Source organism: Porites lutea, chromosome 2 (assembly GCF_958299795.1).
Source record: "Porites lutea chromosome 2, jaPorLute2.1, whole genome shotgun sequence".
NCBI lineage: Eukaryota > Metazoa > Cnidaria > Anthozoa > Scleractinia > Poritidae > Porites > Porites lutea.
The window spans coordinates 4,567,711-4,590,073 of NC_133202.1; the positions used below are offsets into that span (position 1 = coordinate 4,567,711).

A 22,363-nucleotide genomic window follows, 5' to 3' on the forward strand; every position below is an offset into this window, starting at 1 on the left:
AAGTGATGCACCAGAGAAGCTTCGCGCCTTGATGTAGCCGATCGTAAATCCCTTCTGCGTGTTCTCCTCCACGTTAAACACATATTCTTCCTCGCCGAACACCGGGGGGTACTCTCCCACTTGAACGGTAAGCAACGCCTCTGCGTGACGCGAAGGCGTGTCGCTATCACTCACGCGAACAGTCAGATTGTAAACATCTGCCGTAAGCAGGCCGCCCTGCTGACCACGTGTCTTTACATTCCCGCTCTCAGCCTCGACTTCGAAAAAGCTATTAAAATCACTGCTGACTAGGGAGTAACGCAGATGTCCTGTTGAGTCTCGGTCTGATGCTGTCAACGTGTACACCACCGTCCCCTGCACGGGGTTCCTATTGACCTTGGCCAGGTACAACCCTCTGGTCTTCTCCATAGTAAAAATAGGTGAATTGTCATTGACGTCTAGGATTTTGATCACAACGTCGATATTAGTGTAGTCATTTAAATCCAAAGAGTTTTGAACCTGAACAATAATGGAGTAATTTTGTATTGTTTCAAAGTCAAGTGGTCGCACACTGTTCAGAGACCCAGTTTCCTCGTTTATATCAAAAGGTGATCCCACGGGATATATAATGGAAAAACGAGCATTTTTAATGCCTGCAGAGTCTTTGACTTTGATAACTGTAGCATCTTGCTTCACGTCCTCAGCAACAGTGGCTTGCAGTTCTTTTTGTTGAGTGTGATATTTCAGAAGAACAAGACGTACAGAGGTAACGGCTCTTTTAGAAGGAATCCCACTATCTGAAGCTTCAATTTTAAACACGTACGGCGACTGCAGTCCTGTAAGAGCTTTCCGAGTTCTTAACCTTCCTTCAAAGTCAATACGAAAATATGAAGCTGCACGCTCGTCAAGAATTTTATATGTAATGATGTCAACCGTATCTCGGTCACGTGCCTTTACCCACATCACGTTACTATAAGCAATGGCGTCCACTAAGATCTGTCCCTCAAGCATTCCACCCCGCACACCAACAAAGACTGGCTCGTTATCATTGACGTTCTCTACTTGCACAACCACTTTGACGTAATTCATTTTATTACTGCTGTCTGTTGCCATGACAATAAGCTCATACCGCGCGACGGTTTCATAATCCAGCGGTCTAGCAGTCGTGATCAGTCCAGTCTCCGCTCGTAAATGAAAATCACCTTTATCATTACCATTCAAAAAAGCAAAGGAAATCACTGGATCGACGCTTGCAACCTCTAAACGAACAACCTCGGTTCCGGCCTTTTCATTTTCTACGACCCGAGTTACGTAAGATGGGAACAGAAATCGAGGGGGGCCTGGCACGGCATTAATCGAGATGACGACATCAGCGGTCGCGTTTCTGACAGGATTCCCGAGGTCACGTGCTATGACTGTGAACTTTATTGGCTTTAGTGACGTTAAGGGGCGAGAAAGAACGATAGAACCGTCTGCAGGATCAAGACTGATGAATTTCTCCGCGTTTCTCCCGAAGACAGAATATCTAGGATAAAAATAAAGTAAATTGCTATTGTTATACTGTAATATTTTTGAAATGATCTTCTTTGTCTAATATCCGGACAGGTCGCCACCAAACCATCTTGCCACTAACGAAATCGCCACCAAAGAAATATCTCAATACTTACCTATTAAGAGCATGAGAAGTTCGACGTAAGGATCGTCAATTACGATCAACAGATTTGTATTTGGGCTTGACGAAGAAGTAAAAATCCTAGGTAAGTAAACACTGCCAATTATGGCAAAGTTATTACGTAATGGCGGGTAGACTTCTTGGTCGCGAGATGACCTTAAACCCTTTCTGTACATTGCAAAGAGATAATTTAACGTGATGACTTTCTCGGCTCTAAATTCATATTTGCACTTGTGTTTAAAAAGATCTATGAATAGTTACAAAGTTACCTCAGGACTCCATTTTCTCCCCAATCTTCGTCGAACGCCACTACAGCGAAAATACTGGACCCAATTTTCATATCAACTGGAACCCAAGTGCTGAAGATGTCTGTTGCAAAGACCGGGTCATTATCATTTATATCAAGAACAACTACAGTAACACGCGTCAAAGAACTAAGTCTTGGATTCCCATGATCCTCTGCACGCACTGTGATCACGTGTTGATGTATGATCTCTCTGTCCAGTACTCTTGCAGTCTTCAGAAGACCAGAGTCTGGGACGATCTCAAATTTACCAACAGACCTGGCATCCTCCACACCTGCTATGGAGTAAGTCACCTCGGAATTCGACCCTTCATCATAATCTTCTGCTAATACAGTCCCTACACTGTGATACTCGGGTGCATTCTCTAGGATGTAAAATTTGTAACTGTTCGAAGTGAATTTAGGTGCGTTGTCGTTTACGTCATCAACGTTAAACAAGGCTGTTAGTCTGCGATAAACCCTTGAGCCATCGTGCACAGTGATCTTGAGATGATGAGAAGTTCCCTGTTCGTTATGGAGTCGCCTGTTCACCCGGATCTTACCAGTGATGTCTAAACACCAAAGCTTACCACCATTACCACTTACGAACTCGTATTTCAGAAACGAGCGAGCATTCTGCTGTGGGTTAAAATGAACCAAGGATTTGCCTGAAAAATTCAAGAGAAATGAAACAATAAATGAAAGGTGGTTAGCACATTTTACTGTTAATATTTATTTCTACTGTAGTTTTTCTAATTGCTTGATAGGCATAACTCCCTACTAGAGCGGTTCTTATCGAGAAAAAAAAATTACACGATGACATAAATTGACTCAGTACAACTACCAGAATCATTCAAGTGTTCGTGTTCCTTTGCAAATTAGAGCTACTGCTATGTTAACTTCACTAAGACAACTCAGATTGACGGAAACAAATACAAAAGGAATTCTAGTAGTTCATGTCAAGTGACGTCATCATCAAAATAGCCCAGTCAAACTAGCCAGAACACGTCAATTTAACTAAAAAACATGCAGCGCCAACATGCGTTCCCTCTGCGCCCGTGTATGGGTTTGTGTTCAATGGCCGTTTTTATCGTAAGGACGCATTATCCCTCTGGACGAGCTTGCGTAAGCCTTTTTAGTTCGTCTGGTAATCCGTCTCAAGTAAAAAGACGGGCACAAGACGCACTATGCGTCTGAACGAACTTCCTTCGAAATACGTCTTGAACGACGCACTACAAAAGGTAGTCTGTCTGGACGCATAATGCGTCTTATGCCCGTCTTTACACTGGAGACGCATAAACCAGACAAACTACAAAATGTTTGCCCAAGTTCGTCCGGACAGATAATGCGTCCTTAGTATAAAAACGGCCAATGTTTGTTCAGTTTAGAAAAAAAGGAATGGGCCAAAACAAACACAAGGATGTAGGTTAGACTGATTTCAACGGTGTGGCATTTGTCACTTTAGAAACGAGATGAAAACTTGAATGAGTTAACTTTCGCAAAGACGTCTGGGACTGTTACAACGAACAGGGCACAAAATTAGCAAAAGGCTGACCGGTGCGTCCCCGATAATGATCCCAGAAACAATTTGCCGGACGCATGTCGGCTCCTGTTCCTTTCCGTTTTTTAAGTGGCGAATTCGGTCGGAAGACTTCTGTACTGCTGTGCGCGTTTAAGTAGTCTACGTGGAGTCGCCGGAAAACTTCTCAACATGGACATCTCTATAAGAAAGACTCCTTTATTCCACAGAAAACTCTGATACGGATGCCGTTATCACAACAGTCATCATATCCGTAGTATGGTTTTTATAGGAAACCTATATATCACAGGCATCTCTGTAACACGAAAACGCAACCTCTTCTATTACAACGGTGAAGATGAAAAAAATGATACTTGCCAACATGGATGTTTTCCGGAATAAATTCGGCAAACTCTTCTTTATCAAACTGCGGAGGAGGAATAGCCCGATTGATCATTACAACCACTTTCGCCTCCGCCTTCCGGAACGGATGGCTGGAATCGGTTGCCGTGACAACGAAGGAGCGCGTAGCACCCTGGGAATGGAGGAGCTCTTTGGTAGTCGTTATAGTCCCTAGAGTGCGATGGATTTGAAAATCACCACTGTATGGATTGTAAAGGTTCTTGAGGCCGTAGGTGATTAAAGAGTGATTTCCGGTATCTTTGTCAAACGCCTTTACGGTGGCAACCACAGCACCAGCGGGCTGGAATTCATTAACAGATGTAACAAGAGGATCTCTCGGAAGGGCGAACCGCGGGTAATTGTCGTTTACGTCCGTGACGTTTACAAATACTTTAACCTGTGTTAAAACAATCAAGAACGCACTGAATTAAGCACAAGTTCAGTTCTGGAAATTTCCCCCTCTCTTCCCCCAGATTTATTATTTAACGCGAGACTGGCACTTTAAAACTTTAAAAGTGTGAAGTCCCTCTTCTATGTACTTAAACTGAATTAAACTAAACTACAAGAAGTTTCTTTCAAGAAAAGCTTAGCCTTTATGTACCAACCTCTGTAGGAACGTCTCGTTCCCACCTCCCTGTACACAGATAAATTATCAAACGCGAGGCCGGCAATTTCAAGGTCAAAGTGAGAAGTTTTTCTTCTACGTCGTACAGTTTTGTTGGATTGACTAATATTTTGACCATATCTGTAAATGTCACCGCAGACAGAGTTAAAATACGACTTAACTAAGCTACAATATTTGTATTTAAACATTAAAAATCTTAACAGTTACATTTTACAGCTAAACTTAGGCTCTGTTCATACTATACCGAATAACTTTTCGTGCGCCACGAAAAGCTACCCGACGTAGTATGAACACCTATACGATATGTGATTCTCCACTTTAGATCCGTTTCAGAAACTGCGCCGAAATCACCGTTCATATGTGTAAACAGAAGTCCTTTCCAGTATGGTTTTCGTTCCGGCGCAAAAGCCATCCGGTATGTACAGGTAATAGCATGATTTGTAGTGATATTTGGCATAAATACACGAGTGATATTTCGAAATTGTTGTACGTAATTTCAGGCGAGTGAAATTTGAGGCAATTTTGAAATATCAAGAGTGGTATTTATGCCAAATATCACGTACAAATCACGCTGCGCGTCGTATTTTCAACTCTCTTCTCGGTGTTTCATCTGGTGATGAAACACTGCATCTCATGTTTGATATATTACCTGAAATACCACTGCTCTTAGCCAATCAAATTGCAGAAATTTCTCATGTAGTAGTATAAAGTGTGAAACAGCCTTTCTTAAATCAAAATAAACTACAAGAATTTCATTTCAAAAATATAACTTAGTCTCTACGTACTAACCTCTGTAGGAAGAGACGGTATGTCACGTGACAAGCCCTTTTGCACGGCTCGCACAACCAAAACGTGCTGTTTAGCTTTTTCGTAATCCAACGACTTTCTCAGAGTAAAGACGCCACTTCGTGTGCCCACGCTAAACCGGTCCTGCGGATCACCACCAACAATATAATACTCGATAGAACTACGGACACCAACGCTCTTTTCCGCATGCACTGTTAAGCGCATCACCCCGGTGGAGAAATTTTCAGGGACGACTGTGCGATAAACAGACGTGATGAATTTTGGAGGGATGAAAGACAGCGAGTGAACGGAAACCGAAACACTTACGGCTGACTGTCTGTTAGGGGTTCCCTGGTCTGTAGCCCTGACAGAGAATTCGTACTTTCTGTTGGTGACAGAACCGAAACCCTGCTTCAGTGTGATAACACCTTTAGAGGGATGAACATCAAACATATCATTTGAAAGTTTGTATGTTATTTTAGCGTTGTCGCCTTCGTCGAGGTCGTAAGCTTTAACAGTTAGCACGGTTGTTCCAATGTTGGCATCATTCGGCAGAGACACCCAGTAAGAAGTCTGTAGGAACTCAGGGCTGTGATTATTGGTGTCTTGAACGTGAATGGTTACTGTAAAAAAAAGCAAACACTTCAAAATACCGTATTTATTCGATTAACCGCACTGGGCGCTTGTTAAATTTTTAGATCTTGAGAGTGGGCGCTTATTCGAGGTGGGCGCTTATTAAATTTTCACTATTTTCAGCAAGTGAAGTATGTTTATTTTGCAACAAAACAATAAATGCTATAACAAAACGCGAAGAAGTAACAACGCAAGGTTTCTGTAAAATACTCTGAAGAAAACTCCATCCTCGGAGAAGTCTCTTATTAGAATTTATTCACTCAAGTGGGTGGGGTGGGGGTGAGCGCTTATTTGAGTTTGATTGGGAGGAGGAGGGATGGGCGCTTATTGGAGGTGGGCACTAATTCGGGGTTGGGCGCTTATTCGAATAAATACGCTAGTTCCATTATCCTTTCTTGGTAATTTCCATAAAATGTTTTCAAATCTATATACAGTTGAACCTCACTTTAGGGACACCTCATTATTACGGACAGTTTTCTTTGTCCCTAGGGAAAGCCCTTAAAATTTCTCTTAATTCAACCCGCTTCATACGAATACGGACACCAGTTAATACGGACAACGGACACTTGTTTCTTGCCAAATCAACATATTATCATAGAAAGTCAACTTCGCTAATACGGACACTTCATTATGAACTGTCTGTTAAAACAGACCGTTAGTTGACAGCATGTCAATGTCCCCAGCGCTACAGTAAACCGGATAGAATGAATTGTTGACATCAATTTCAGACTATTTTGGCATCCGATGAGTTATGCAGAGAACCTTTTTGATGACGTAGTAAATCAATGAGCAATTTATGATTGTTTCCGTGGATTTAGTCTGCAGAATGACGGCTTTGTAGAGGTTAGAGATGTGTAACTTGACAGTGCTAATGTCATGTTTTATTTCTTTACTAATTTTTCCTTCTAGTAAAGGGTGTCTTCTTGACTTAAATAACACGACCCGCTTAATACGGACACCCCGTTAATAAGGACACGTTTTATGACCCCTTCAGTATCCGTATCAACGAGGTATGACTGTATCAAATTGGGAAATAGTGACAGTTGATTTTGTGACATGGAGTACATGTACGTTATGTACCACAGGGAAAACAATAGTTCGTTATGTGTCACATTAGTTATCTCCAAGCCTCGCTTTTGCGGCGCACTTTTGTTAACAGCGTCAGACTTAAAATTTGACAATAACACAAGAACCCCACACGTGTTGATCACGCTTGACGAAAACGAAAAGGCCTCTTTACCAGTTGCAACCGCTGACTTCCGCTGCGCAGCATCAGCTTGGTCCGTGGCGCGAACAGTGAAGGAGTACTTATTTGCAGTAGACCAGTCAAGGAATGACCTGAGCACCAAGGCGCAGCCTTCAGGAATCCGCCTGACAGAAAACGTATCCATGGTTTGTAGATCCATGTCTTCCATGATACATTCGAACTTGCCATTTTTATCTCGGTCTTGATCTGAAGTCTCCAGGATCGTCACTGTTCCTTCGACGTCGGAGTCTTCAGGAATACTTACTGCAATGGGAAAAAGCGTTCCCACAGTCAGCACTTAGGAAGTTGGCTGGGAGGGTGAGTCTTCTACCCCGCACAACTTTTCTCCATATAAAAGGGGCCTAAAGGTGATGCTACACGGGACGATTCGCAACAACGATTTTTAACGCAACACAGCGTTGCAACGTTGAAACAATGTTGTGACTATTCAAAACAATGTCGCAACAACGTTTCAACGCTGTGTTGCGCTAAATATCGTCGTTGCAAATCGTCTCGTGTAACATCACCTTAAAAGTATCAACAATACATCACTTCTCCGTCAAGTCATCTCTAAGAAGCAGAAATTAACAACAACTGATGTTAATACAATGTTGACCGTTACCTGTCCTTCAATACTTGTCAAGGTTTGTATCCTTTCAGTGTTTTTCAACGCTGTTTTCAAGTACTACTGCGTTTTTTGTTGATGAAATCAGTCTGATTGTCCTGTCACCACCGTATTTTTAACCCTGTCCCACAAACTCTGTAACTATCGCTTTCATTTTTTTCAAAGCATTGTGTGGCTCACATGAGCCACAGGCTAACCACAGTTATATGACCACAGGCAGCCTACGCTGAGACCTTTTACCCTTTTCAGTATCTTTTATACAGTGTCCTGTCCATTTTAAAGCATTCACGATTAAGTTCCCAGAGAGCCACTACCAGCCCCAATTACTGGAGCTTCCTTCTAAGTATTTCTAACACAAAACAGCTGAGAGATTTGCTGCCTGATGAAAAGAAATACAGTCCGTCAAACGGCTACTAACATGAAACACTGCAGACGTTTGGTATGTGTTCTGACTGATCAACAGCAACTGTTATGTCAACAGTTATCATATTCACATACAAGCAGAAAGAGAAAAGGTACACAACTAAAGCCAAGATCTCAGCAGATTATAGCCAGGGCTAAAACTGACCTTACACTTCAAAATTGCACCAGTTGACTATTTGGTAACTATAAAGTCCTTAAGACTGTTTTGTGCCCTGAATCAGAAGGCTGAAAGTTGAGGTCGCATTGTTACGTTTTGTTGCAATGTGTACCGATTCCGCACATACTTACGATGAAAAGCAAGCAAGCAAGTCTGGACAGTTCAGAAAGAAGTTTGCACTGCAGTTATCAGTTGGAGTTGCAGTAGTTTTAATGGCTTAAACTGGAATTCATGTTCAAGTACTATTGTCTGCATATACGTGAAAGTGGAGGAGACAAACAGTCATGTTAAGCTCAGAGCTTGTGTAATACATTCAAGATGTGGTTCAGTTGAATGAGTGTTTGGGGAATCAAACTCATAAGTCAAGCTAAAAAGAAGAAAATGACCAAAAATATCCAAAATGAATACATCACAAAAGATGAAAAGGTTAAAAAAGTAGACCAGGAATTCTAGTGGCTGCAAAAGTTGTCAAGACCACAAATAATCTTCGTTTACACAGTGTTTGAGTCGGTGTCTTTGAAGGAGAAGTCACAGATAGAAAAGCACCAAAAAAGACAAAACACAACTGAACAGAGATAGGCCTGATGTTACCCTTCACAGTGGCATCCTCATCTGTCACATGAAACACAGCCAGAAGGTCTGTTGCAATTTTGGCAGATTCCAGCGCTGTTACTGAATTACAGAGGAATCAAAATGAATGTTAAATTTACCAGCATGCTTACAGGACAAATGCAAGATGTTATTATGCATAGTATTAGTCATTTTTAGACCTGTGTTTATTATGGAGGAAACAAGAAATTTTAAAGAAAAAGGTGATGCATCCATGATTCAACATGTTAGCTGCATGGTGTATTGCTTGAAGAAAGCACGACATGAAATCCAATCTATCCTCTAACTTTTAAGTTTGACCGTATGGTCATCCTTGGAATGTACCTTCTTGCCTTCAGAGGATTCAGAAGAAAACATTAATACTGGTAACAATGATATTCAGACAACATGCTTTATGATAGATTAACATTGTACTCGATCTGCATCTTAGGCAGGATAAGACTCTACTACAAACTGCATCCTCAAGAGAAACTTGACAGAAAAAGAGGATCAATGGTGCTAGAAAAAGGAAAATGGAAGAAAAGAAAGAAAGGAAGGGCAGATTCACTTTTTCTTATAAAACTTCCTCAAGGTGATCAATGAATGCTGACACAACAAACTGTCATGAAAGTTTTAAGTTCTGACTTGGTGAAACAAATACAAATAATGAATTTAACAAGGCGTGCAGAGATGGGAGAGTAGTTATATGTCCATGACAAGAAATTCATTGAGTGTAAATATGAATATTATTGCCACACCCATCAAGCACCGCATCTTTGATCATCTGTTTAACCTACGCCAAAGGGGCCCTATAATGGCCTATAATGGCCTGAGGCTCCATCTGAAAGGAGTACTTTTGTCAGGCTTCAGGTGTATAAAAGGGTAGGGATTTCGCTTGTTGAAATATATGAACGGGTAGCAAACTCTGTCATTTTGGTCTGTAGAAGGGATGAAAAGGGCTAAGCTTTTTACGGCTATGAAAACGTTGAGAAAATGTTCTGGAAAGTGCATTTACAGAAGTTACAAGGGATGCAAACTTCTAAACCAGGTATGTGAAAGGGGTACCATTTGTCAATAGAAGGTACACAAAATGGCTACCTTTGAGGTCAAAAATGGTATATAAAAGGGTAAGGGGTTGGACCTTGGGGTACAGCCTCTCTATATAAAACTTCATTGAGAACTTCCCTACCCCAGTCCTCCCCCCAATTCTTGATAGCAATATTACCGATTTCCACAAGCCAGTACATTACCTGTATAGTGGGCCTGCGAAAACACTGGAACATCATTGGCATCCTGTACCACTATTTCAACAGTTACCCTTGTCTTGCGGCTAGGTACACCATTATCAGCTGCTTGTACAACAAGTCTGTGCAATTGCTTCTGTTCATAATCCAAAGACTTGTCAACTGATAACAGACCATAAGCAGGATCAATAGAGAAGGGCCCTGTACTGGAGATGATAGAGTATGTGATGTTACCATTCTGCTCGGCATCAGGATCATAGGCTGCTAAACACAGGAGATTTGATATGGGACCCATGTTTTCAGTAACAACCACCTAAGTGAACAAAGGTTTAACAGTTATTTATTGTTGTACTTTATAGATACCATAATCATAGTGGAGCACAATTGGTAATAAAATTTGATTGCCCGTCTCGATTGTCTGTCTGTTCATCAGTACATCCTCCTTCATGTTAGCATACATGAAATATCACACTTACTTAAGCTAAGAGTCCAAGACACAATCTGTGTCTAACTTGACATTAGACATTCATGTTATGGTCAATTGACAGTTGTGAAAATATGGTATCTGCTGACCAGTATCACATGACTATATCACAGGCTCAGGTGTACATCTCAATGAGGTGATTTGTTTATTTAAAATTCCTCTGCTGACCAGTTTTTAGGTTTCAATTGATCAAAAGGCACAGGATCATTTTTTCAGGAGGAATTTAGTTTGTTTCTTAATTAAGGCAAAAGTTAATGAAATAATTTCATTGCCATCCTTTTATGGGTGTATAATAAACCAATAGCACAGACGTCAAGGGTTGAACTCCTCTACAAACCTAAATTCAGTAGAACTACAAAACTCAGTTGCGTCTATAACTGTGACAATCTCCTCTTAGTTTAATCATAATTATCACTGAAATGTTTTTTGTCACAACAAATTAAATCATGAGAACAAACCACTGGCAATTATACAAAGAAGAGGATAGCATTAACAAATTCAATGTAAGTGTGACCCTACATGGAGTACTTTACAGCATTGTAATACCTTGTATTCGTGTTGATCAAACGATGGGGTGTTATCATTTTCATCTGTAACCATGACATCTACTTGGGAGGGTGAGCTCATTGAAGGATCAGCACCTTTTTCACCCGCATGAACCTTAAGGATGTAAAGATCTTTACTCTCCCGATCAAGAGAAGCTGTTGTAGAAATTATTCCTGTAAAGGTTTAAAAAATAGAAATTAAATTATTGTATTTACTCGAATAAGGACCATGGCCTTCATTAAGTTTTAACGCCTCAAATGCAGCTCATATTCGACGGTGGCACTTATACGAGGGCGGCACTTATTTGAGGGCAGTGTTTCTTTGAAAGTTGGACACGATCAGAATGGTATTAACTGCAATATTATTTTCCGTATTAAACTTACAGAAGTAACCTATTAAGGGCGTGTGGCACTTATTTGAGGGCAGCATTTATTAACTTTTTTCTCCCAAATGTGGCACTTATTTGAGTAACCAGGTATTTTCATTACTTCACATGGTAGCTAGATTAATAAAAAATAGCTGCCAATGAACACAAATATTAAAAAAAGGTAAAAAAATCCATTTTAAGGTTAAGAAATATAACATTTTTTTTAAAGAAAACAATATTAATGACCACAATCATGACCCTGATCATGATTTTTTTTACATATCGATCTCTAAGCAAGAACAATGTTCCCTTTCGATGCTAGAACAGTGAAAACAGAGTGGTCCAAAAACTGCCTATATACCTACAAAAGAGCCCAAAACTTCCCTCACCCCATCACCCCCAAAATGTGTTTGTCCCAGTACTCACCCACCAATCCCAAGTACTCTGAAAGAAAGTCTAAAAATTTTAAATCTTAAAACACTGAAACTTTTAGAGCAGTCAGCTGTGTATGGGAAATGTCTTCATAAACTTCATAAAGGCGGCTACACATGCATTTCTATTATGGCCAACAATTCAAAAACCTAAAAGGGTTACCCATATATTAGAAAAATCCTTAATATTTAATTCCTTGCTTTTTCTTAATTTGCATGTATTTTATAAATGTTTAATTGTGTTTGGCAATAAAATACAGGTTGTGGTTTTTAGCTACAAGAAAAACAGTAGGCAAACAAAAAATAACCAACCAAGAGAATGAGAAAAAAGCAAAACATTGTTTCTTTATGTTAGAGATAAATACAGTTTTGATGGACACCAAAAAAATTGAAAACTTTACCACAAAAAAGGATCACATAAATTTGTTTTCATGTTAGTTTCTACTGCTGAAATTTCAGCTAAAAAAGGTGTGTTGTACATGACAGTACATATAACCCTCCAATTCCTTGTCCAAGAGTTTTTCATTCAGTTCAACTCCTCTCTTCCTGGGAGAGTTAATCCACTCAGATCCTGTCTTCCCTCCCCCACCCCATCCCACTAAATTTCAAATGATCTCCCAAGGAAGTAGGTTAATATTACTGTCCACAGAGTGATAACAAGAAAATAAAATTAAAAGACAGGAAGCAAATAATGGCCTCTCAAAATATGGCAAATCATGCCCAAGGCATCTCGAAAACTCACAATTTTTCAATACAGTCATTTGTCCAATTATTTCACTTAAAGGGCTACAAATTCAAATTTCCCTTTAATAATTGGACACCGTCAGTTCATATCTGGAGCTGCGGCGTAGGGGAATGATGAAATATGTAGTTTTATGAAGGTAGCCGTAAGTGGAGTTGTCTGCTCACAACTCCCAGGTGAACTAGTGGGGAGGGTGGGTAGTCCCACACATTGGCTAGATAGCAATGAACAAAAAGATTTGTGTGCTTCAGTTAAATTCATAGTTTTTGCTTTTTTAGGGTACAATGTATCAGAATTCATTTGTCTCATCCTCAAATAGGGTCAAGGTCTAAGACCCTGAGCGGCACACATCTATCCGAAATTTTTGGAAGTAACCCCCCCCCCCCCCCCAACTCGCTACTTCCACATGACAATGAGAGGAATGCTCATCATCTCACTTGGGAGAAAAGAAATGGCAGATTTAAGTCTCACTTAGGGTGTTAAGTACAGAAAGCCAACACTCATTACTGCCAGCATGCTGTGTTGGAGTATGCTGACCTTTAGGGGTCAAATAAGACCTGACTCACACCCTGTTGGTTCCCCTTTAGGGATTAGTATAAACTTTCAGCAAACATACCCATTATTTTCATAGAAGAGTGCTCTCCCCCCCACCCCCCCGACACTCCGTACTCACAAGAGTGTCTGATAAGAGAGCTTTGTTTGTAATATGCATAAATTTGTAACGACTATGGTGGACAAGAGTATTGGGTTTGCACATGTGAAATGGAGATAAAAGGTCTATTTCATAGATAAGCAAGCTATCTGCAGTAGTGCGCAAGTGAAATGCATGATTTTGGTTTTAAAAGGATGACATTCTATCTTGAAAAGTATCAAAAATATCCTTTATCAGCTAAAACAGTTGGGGTTGGGATAACTGAACACAATTTTTTTCTCAGGCAAACATACATGTGTGTTCATAGTGTTTTTCAAAGTAATTAAAGCTTCAAAAAGTAAAAGGCTTCTTCTTTTATTCTTTGCAATTTTCTCTACTAAATAAGGAAAAAAGTGATGTCTAAGAAATGCATCCAGTTTCCTTGTTTTTTTATTAAGTCTATCTTGGTGGAAAATTTATCCTAAAAAACATTGTGGCTTGCAGACAAAGATCTTCCTAAACAAGATTCATTTGAGACCATGATAGTAACTAAATAACAAGAACAAGACAAGCTAATAAGAAGACCAATGATCATGAACCCTTCAAAATGGTAGATATTACTATAATTAAATCACCTTTAAAACCATAAATGAAAGAATATAAAAAGGAAGTCTGATGCAGTTGATCAAGCCTATTAAAAACCTAGTACCAAAATTAAGACAAGAAAAACTTGGCCAATTTTGTACACAAAAGATGCAATTTGGTTGATAATTTTTTTAAAATTACTTCTCAGCTATGATCAAGGCAAATATTCAATTTTTGTTTAAAATCGTATCAAAATTATGCCTTATCCACAAGTTTTTTAAGGTCAGTCTCATCATCTGAACATATTTTATTAATTGAATTTAAATTTGGTCAAGATGAAAACTCTGTTATTTCTATCTTGGAAATGCCTTGATTTAAAATATTAGCTGTCTGAACTTGGCATTTCAATAAACAGCGCCGTATTAGAATTGTATAAAAAATGAAAATAAAATTGGAGTTCCACCACCTGTCATGGGAAGATTTTCCCCAAGAGCATCTTATCTAGCCTTCTATCATGCAACAAATTATTGTATTTTCACACTTCGCGGTTCAATACCTTATTTCACGCAGAGGGCTACATAATCGCTGGCAATACAATCCATACAGTGAACCTACGTGCGATTATTGCATTTTTGTTGAATGACACGCCACAAACAACATTTTCCACCAATAATTCAGAACTATTATTATGAAAATCTAGCGCATCTCAATGACCTATTAATGCTTTTCTCAATTAAACGTATTGCAGGTGATGGTGTGTAACCAGAACTGTACTTTCCGAGGTGTGAATTATGTATGAAACTCCATTTACGTGCGGAAAGCCTTTTTTGGTATTTTCAGAATATTTCTTCCTTGTCATTACATTGTTTGAGGCCGGACTCGCGCGATTCCACATCAGAGAAAGAGGCTTTGTTATTAATATAAGCTCAAATTGATCACCCCACAACTTTGAACGTATCAAGACTCCAATGCTCCTGTTGTTTACTTTATAATTTCCCTTAGGCGTTTTAATTAAAAAGAAACATACTTGCCTGAAGTGGAATTCAACGAAAATATTCCGCCTTGATTTCCGCCTGAGAAAAAATACTCCAATGGCGTTTCGCTTCTTGACCTTCCTTCACGTAGACTCGCTCGAACCAAAGCCACGAACGTCCCCTTTTCGCTGTTTTCTCGAACACTGACAACCTGCTTTGGATTTGAAAAGAATGGCCTTTTTTGTCTGCCGCTTTGTAATCTAACCAACATGAATGAATTGGAATGAAGCGGTTGTTTTGAACGGTCGCTAGCCCGCACGTGTAAGTCAAATTGCGAGGCCATTTCAAGGTTGAATGGAACAAGAGATCGTATTTTCCCATTGTCTCTATCGATATTAAATTTTCCCACTCCAGATCCTCCCGTAATAGAGTAAGTAATTTGTCCGTTACTTCCTTCGTCAGCATCAGTGGCTGAAATCTTTGCAACAAGAGAATCTTCGCGGTCATTCTCTGAAATCGGAACGATCAACGTAGAACGGGCAAAAATTGGCGGGAAATAATTTTCATTGACATCTTCAATTACAATCTCTACCCGCGCTTGTGATTCATAAAAATCTTTAGACTCCTCGTCTTTCACTTTAACGATGACAGAAAACGAGGTTTTGTTTTCATAATCCAAGGGTTCAAGGAGAGTAATTACCCCGCTTCGAGGATTAATGTCGAAAATTGTTTGAATAATAGACGGTTTGTTCAAAATTACATATCTCCAAGCTTTTTCTTCTGTGTAAAACCCGCTTCCCTGGTGAGCCTCCACTCGAACAATGGCACCTCCAACAGGAAAATCTTCTCTTATTCTCACGAAATACTTGTGTTTACGGAAGACAGGTGGTGTCCTTTCACTAGAAATTACTCCCAGGGAAGACGGCGGAAAACCTGCGATATCCACAAGACGAATTCGCACGATAGTCTTTGCTTGCCGCGGATTTCTTCCACGATCCACTGCATAAATCGTAAGATCAAAGGAACTTCCCTTCTGGAAATTTAGCTCACATGCTGTCTCTACTATGCCTGTATGAGCATTTACTGTAAAGAAGTCGTGAGCAGGTTTAAAATAATAATAAATTTCAGCGTTCCTGCTAATGTCCACATCAAAAGCGTTTACTTTCAAAACCGAAGTTCCCACGAGTACATTTTCACTGACAGCAACCGAGTAAGTGGGCAGTCCAAACTTCGGCGTTTGATCATTCTCGTCAAGAATATTTACTCGTATTTGAGCAGTGCTTGAAAGTTGCGGAGTTCCCCCGTCTTCAACCTTCACTGTCAAGACAAAAAACGGTGTTTCTTCTCTGTCGATGGGCGCCTTGGTTTTTAGGCGTAAAAATTTCAAACCAGAAAGTACATGGAAATCGACTTCAAACTTCCCCGCCTCGTTTCCAGCCACGATGCTGTAGTTTTGAACCGAATTTTTTCCACTATCTAAGTCACTAGCGTAAACGCTCTCAATACCAGAAACAAAAGTGCCAATAGGGCTATTCTCTGCCACCGTGGCAGTATATAAATCTTTGGGAAATTTGGGCGTGTGATCGTTCTGATCGAGTATTCGAACACGCACAATGCTGGCAAGGCCACCTTCAGTTCTGGAGATTTCCCGCGATATTACCACCAAATCAAACACGTTTCCTCGCTCATCTTCGTGATCCAAAGTTACTTTGGAAGTGAGAATCCCCTTTGAGTCAATATAAAACAGGTTGGAACCATCAGCTGTAGCAGAACTGTGATATAGCGAGTAAGCAACGCTATAGTTTCGGTTCAAGTTCAAAATAGCACTTCCAGGCGGTAAACCCTCGAAGACTTCTATAATTTCAAACGATATTCCATTCTCGAAAAAGTGCGAGCAGTAAATAATTCCTATAAACAATAAGTAGCAATTTACCGTACAACTTGCACGTGGTAATATGCGCTTTCCAGGCATACTTTTTCAGAGACGAGATCTGTGTTGTTATAGTGAAAAATATTATTCCGGCCGTAATCTCGACAAAAAGTGATCTTCATGAAAAGTTAATAATCGTCGCTGTTTCTTGCCGCAGGGATTTCTCCATGGTTTAAGCCGGACTTAAACTCCACAGCTTCCAAATGAACCAGTTACGCGCTTCGGCAGCGGATAAAACTGACAGATGACTGAGAACGAGCCCGTGATTGTAAACAACTGGTTACCGTGCGACTGAGCCGGCGATATAAAGCGCTCTCCTGGTTAAATTTCCAATAAAATAACTTCAGTTCGTGTAAACAATAAATATCTTAGTCAAAGCGTCTTGTATGAGTTTTCATTTTCCTTTGTCTCTTTCGTACAAGCACTGTCTGCGTGCTTCTGAGAGACGAGCTCCGCTAAACACTAAACTAGCATTGTTTGGCCTTCAATAGCTGTGAATGTGCGTCAATTAATTTCAAAGTAAACCAATGAAAACGCGCGTGTAACAGCTTTGCTGAATTGTGCGTATTACATTGCGAACACCTGTTAAAAAAAGACGAAAATTTTATGCACTTCGCTAAAATACGAGGTTCAGGTGACGAAACTCCGGGCCCCAAACTGGTTAGGTAAGCCTCTGATAGGGTTTTAAAAGTCTTCTGTTAGCTATCCGCTATGTTTAAAGATCTTTGAAGAGTTTATTTTTGGCATTCTTCGGGAAAAGTTTGTTTAATCAAATTCTAAACAAGCTTATTCCTGGCGTTAAGTACTTGTCAACCACACGCAGAGCTGATACGTGAAAAAACGAATCCTTCTCCTATCTAAAACTTAACCGGCAGGTGTCTCACCGGAGACTTTTATCAACACTCGAACTCCTATTACAGTAAGCGAGTGTGAAAATTTTTTCTTGTTTCAGTTGACCAGGTTTTCAGTAAAGGTAGGTTTAACATTAACCTACTTAATGGAAAATAAACTCACTTCTTTTTCCAGGACATTAAGCGCTTTGCAGTTTAGCTTAAACGACAAATATTTACTTTTCTTTTGATGTTTATAAAACTAAAATGCCTTAGGCATCCTTTAAAGACGCTTTACATACGCAAACAGACAATAGTTTTGAAGCCCTTTTTCTACAAATCAAAATAGGATAAAGAATTATCTTTAATGCTATCTTTGTCATGACGCTGATAAATGATCGATCAGATAAATTGGTTGAAACTGAAGAAAATATCCATATAAGCCAAGCCTGAAATGTTAGGGTTTCCATTACTTTGTTTCCAATTTCTTGCGATTTTTTACTTGCGAAAACAAATTTAAAGATAAGAACATGAAATGATTCTAGCTTCTCATTTATTTTTGACCAATCTTAATTCTCTCTTGTCCGGAATCATTTATCAGTGTTTTGATTAAGATAAAGCAGAGGGGAATTATCCGACGAAACGACCACACATCTGTTTCAGTCAAGAGATTTTTCTTCTTATCTTTTTTTGTATCAATAAAGCAGATAGCTGTCTTTAATTTCCTTTTTCTTTTTTGAGGTGTGCCAAAAACTGTTTTTTAAGAAAATTTTTAAGTTCCTCAAGATACTAGACCCTTTTACGGCTTTCCAATATAGCAGCCAATTACGACAAAAATCTTCCCGCGAGATTCTTCATTAATTTAGGGGAGGAAAAAACACTGCATGGCATCCAGGGTAATAAAAAGACTTCAATATTCGAAATAAAGTTGCCATACATAGAATCCTTTTCTCAATTCCTAACCGCTATTAATAAGCGAAACAGGTGATTCGAGAAGACTCGCGATTAGTTTATTATTAAAACCCACTGGCACTTCAAAAGAAATAAATCATGTTTTAAGTGCAGTCAATGTTTTCGGTACAGTCTCACTACAGTAATCCATATTCAACATTTTTCTTGATCATTTCAAGACACTTCTCTTTTGCGAAAAGCAAATACCTCCAATATTTCACGAGAAGGTCTAGCTTGTAGCTTTTTAAAAAGAAGTTTAAAAAGGAGAAGAGGAGAGGCGAAAGACAGACTCAGAAAACACTGATTAATACACTTGACAAAATTAACGCGGTCTTTAAAAGCGACCAGCTGGAAGGCCCTTCAATAAACGATAAAGGTCAAGAAACAGCCGGAGAGACCGTGATCTTCTGTCAAACACACTTTCACCCGAATATCAGATTCACAAGAATTCAGTGCGTCTAAGAAAATTGTTTCTAGCTGCCAACGTTTCATTGACGTTAACCTAACTGAAGTCTTCAGTTTTATCAAAGGCTCGATTTCCGCCGCTGGTTCGTTCAGGAGCTGGGGCCCATTTCTGGAACAGAAAATAGTTATCGAGCCGAGTTTTGTCAATTATGAGTGGAGGCTGTCAATGACTCATTACAATCGAACTAGACTCTCTAAAAGCACGATTTTACGGCTTAGAAAGACTCAACGGTTCCTACTCTTTAAGTTGATTCGCTTACATTTTTTGGCTTTCGTAGATCGACTTGTGTGGTACGAACAAACACCTTGTTCTTTGTCGACGTTCGCAGCAACGCTTAGTATACAGAGGGAATATATATAGCATGTATGCTTATGCATTTGCGCGATTTCTTTAAGTGATGGTAACTCATCCATCGTTATATAGTTTGCACCCACTGAAGTAACAATACATTTTTTAATACCCTTTCGCGTTCTTCGAGTCTCTTACGCAGTAAACAGCGTTCCATAATCAGCGCGTCCGTTACACCACTACGTATTTTTACTGCAAACATACTTTTATTGGCAAGTTCTTTTATTACAGCTTAGCAAAATATCTTCGCTAGCACTCTACTTTTCAACAAAGGTGTCTCTACTTAAATCAAAAACAAAATCTTAAATACTTTGCAACACATATAAAAACTTTTTTCCAATATCATTTATCCGCGACTACACAGCTAATTTTGCGATAGCACTTGTCCGATACTAATAGTTCCCCTTGTCTAATACTATGACAGGAATAAGAAAGTCCGCGCATGAGTTTTCGCGTACACTCGTCTTACTCGCTTGACTACTACTCGAGTGGTCCAACTTGTACAACAAGCGGACAACAGCGAAAGACGGTGATCGTCTTGCAGACAGCTTCCGCAGAGACCAAAAGGTTTGGCTTTTCTCTTCTTCAAGGAAGAACTAATTCAACTGACAATATTTTTCTTATAAAAAAGGCTCTCATCAGTCAAGGGGCGAGGTCCTGTGGTTTTGGGCTACGGCGAATTTTGCGCACCTCGATGCGTGAACAGTTGCCTGCGTGGCCGACGTTCGAAAGGGAAGGGCAAATGAATTTGGTCGCGAGATCTTTCCCTCGCGCGCCTTTCGCACGCGTTTCTCACGCGCCCGAAATCGCCATCCCCTTTCCTTTCAAACGACTGTCACGCAGGCTACGTGAACAGTAGATTATTCAAGTGTTTAGTCACGTAGCATACCAATTTTAATGGTCATACAGTTATAAAATTCGCCGCAATAATTTATGTATGACTGAGCACGTTAACTCAAAGTATGATAATCGGACATCGGTACTTTCGCATCATTTGCTAAGTGAAGAATAGTTGTGGCAAAATCTCAAGCAAAAATGACCTCACTCCTTAAATGAGAAAATATCCTACATTATTCTATTCAATTGGGGCGTTTTTAAATCTCATCTTTGAGTTTGAGACGTGGTCTCAGCTTAAGGCAATCAAATGAAACTAGCTACTGATGAAACTAGCTACTACTAATTCTAAACCCTTCCACTCAAAGAAGGAAATACAATTCTAATAATTACAACGAGCGAAAAGCAAGGCTTTTCATATCACCCTGATGAGCAAATTTTATGATCCTAAAAAATTTTAGGATACGAAACAAATGTACAGTTATTATTCAAGTAGAAAAAAGTACCACAACTGTGGTGTGCCGTTGCTAAACTTTCAAAACAGACCAGGCAAGTGAAGCAAGAAAGGCAAGAACAGTTAGTTAGGTCTAGTGGCTGGCCGTCGGTCACAAACGAAAAGTATTAATCGCAATAAGGCAAGAACTTCGATTTATTTTAAGCTAGCTACGGTACTGTTCAAGTTTCTTAACCGCACATAGACGGAAAGCTCCCTAAAGAAGTTTTCTTAGTCAAAATCTACGTGCGTAAAGTTTCAACATTAAGAGACTATTCATTACTTTTAAGACTATCTAACTCTCGATTTATATGGGAGCAAACTTATCCTAGGATCATTGTGACGTCAGTGATACACTTTTATGTGTGTCAATGCATCAACCAGCCTGTTTAACCACAATGTTTAAAGAGTTACTTGGTTGTAGTGAACGACTCGGAGAAACATACAAGCATTTTACGTGTGACGGTGGAATGGTCCTTGTAAAATCAAATGTTTACGTCCTGACACCACCTGTTGCCATGTTGCTTTTCGACGTAAAGGTTTAAGAGATTTGCTTACAAAACGGTGCTGAGTTGTGCGCTTGACTGAGTTAATCATCTTCGTTGAAAATCCGGTTAAGGTTATCGAATTTTCTACCCCACTCTTGCAAGAACGCAAACTCCTGCTCTTCTTCTTCATCCGGTTCCTCATCACTATCACCCAACTCACTTAAGTCGTCTACGTCAGAATCATCCCCCTCGTAGCGATAAATATGCAGCTCATCAATGGAAAGAATGTACTCGCCATCAGCCTCGTGAACGCGCGTGTCAATGAACTGTTTTACATCGATACTATCTGGATGCACAACTCGACGCTTCGTGATGGTGGTTACTCCGTGATGTAACCCAGCACCAGGCATCGCGCCTTGTAGAAGCGGTTTGCTTTCACTGACAGTAAACTCCTCCTCTCCGCCGTTGCCGGCACCACCGTCTTTAAACTTGCCGTAACCGACACCGCCAGCGCCGGCCATGCCGTTCTCAATGTAAGTGTACTTCATAAGCGTTGATATATCATAGCCGAAGTTATCCTCCTCGCCAGCGCCTTCATCATGGTATGGTCGGATGTTATCGTGAACGTGCCCATCCTCCACTACAGCTACCATAGTGGGTTTTGGACGTCGCTTTAGAAGAACAGCGCCAATGATGATAAGAATTGCGAGGAGGATGACCAGAATAATGGCAATGACTGCTGGATTGGCCCATCTACTGGCTGGACGAGTACCTGCGGAAAAATCAACACAGAGATTGTTTCACAACACTCATATGGACGTTCAAGAGAAAACCCAAATTTAATTTCGTCAGAGTGCAGCTAAAGACGTTTCATTTGAATGGTCATACAATAGGAAATTTTCCAAAGTTCATCTCTATCGTGTATTACGGTGAAAACCCGCAACAAAGAACCGGCATTTTCCCAAGTTCGCCTGAACAGGTTTTTAAATAAATGGTTATTAGCACCAATTTAGGTTATGAAGGTTCTTAAATAGGTTCTTATTTTCTGAAGAAAGCTAGGGGTATTCAGTGGTATATTCAG

The 22,363-nt window shown here is 39.9% G+C and overlaps 2 protein-coding genes across 2 annotated transcripts in view; both read right to left on the reverse strand.

Moving 5' to 3' along the window:
- The window catches only part of LOC140927484 (protocadherin-like protein), a 38,629-nt gene extending 21,579 nt beyond the window's left edge, over nucleotides 1-17,050 (reverse strand). The window contains exons 1-8 of the mRNA XM_073377145.1: nucleotides 15,000-17,050; nucleotides 11,213-11,385; nucleotides 10,189-10,495; nucleotides 7,140-7,409; nucleotides 5,270-5,889; nucleotides 3,832-4,252; nucleotides 1,921-2,602; nucleotides 1-1,504 (exon numbers count right to left, since the gene is read on the reverse strand). The exon at nucleotides 1-1,504 is cut by the window's left edge and continues 19 nt beyond it. Coding sequence (XP_073233246.1) covers nucleotides 1-1,504; nucleotides 1,921-2,602; nucleotides 3,832-4,252; nucleotides 5,270-5,889; nucleotides 7,140-7,409; nucleotides 10,189-10,495; nucleotides 11,213-11,385; nucleotides 15,000-16,914 — 5,892 coding nt within the window. The 5' untranslated portion in view covers nucleotides 16,915-17,050. The remainder of the gene's footprint in view (nucleotides 1,505-1,920; nucleotides 2,603-3,831; nucleotides 4,253-5,269; nucleotides 5,890-7,139; nucleotides 7,410-10,188; nucleotides 10,496-11,212; nucleotides 11,386-14,999) is intronic.
- Nucleotides 17,051-19,653: 2,603 nt separating this feature from the next.
- Nucleotides 19,654-22,363, reverse strand: part of LOC140927483 (protocadherin-like protein) — a 36,357-nt gene continuing 33,647 nt past the window's right edge. Inside the window, exon 19 of the mRNA XM_073377144.1 lies at nucleotides 19,654-22,054. Within this exon, the coding sequence (XP_073233245.1) occupies nucleotides 21,384-22,054 (671 nt within the window). The 3' untranslated portion in view covers nucleotides 19,654-21,383. The remainder of the gene's footprint in view (nucleotides 22,055-22,363) is intronic.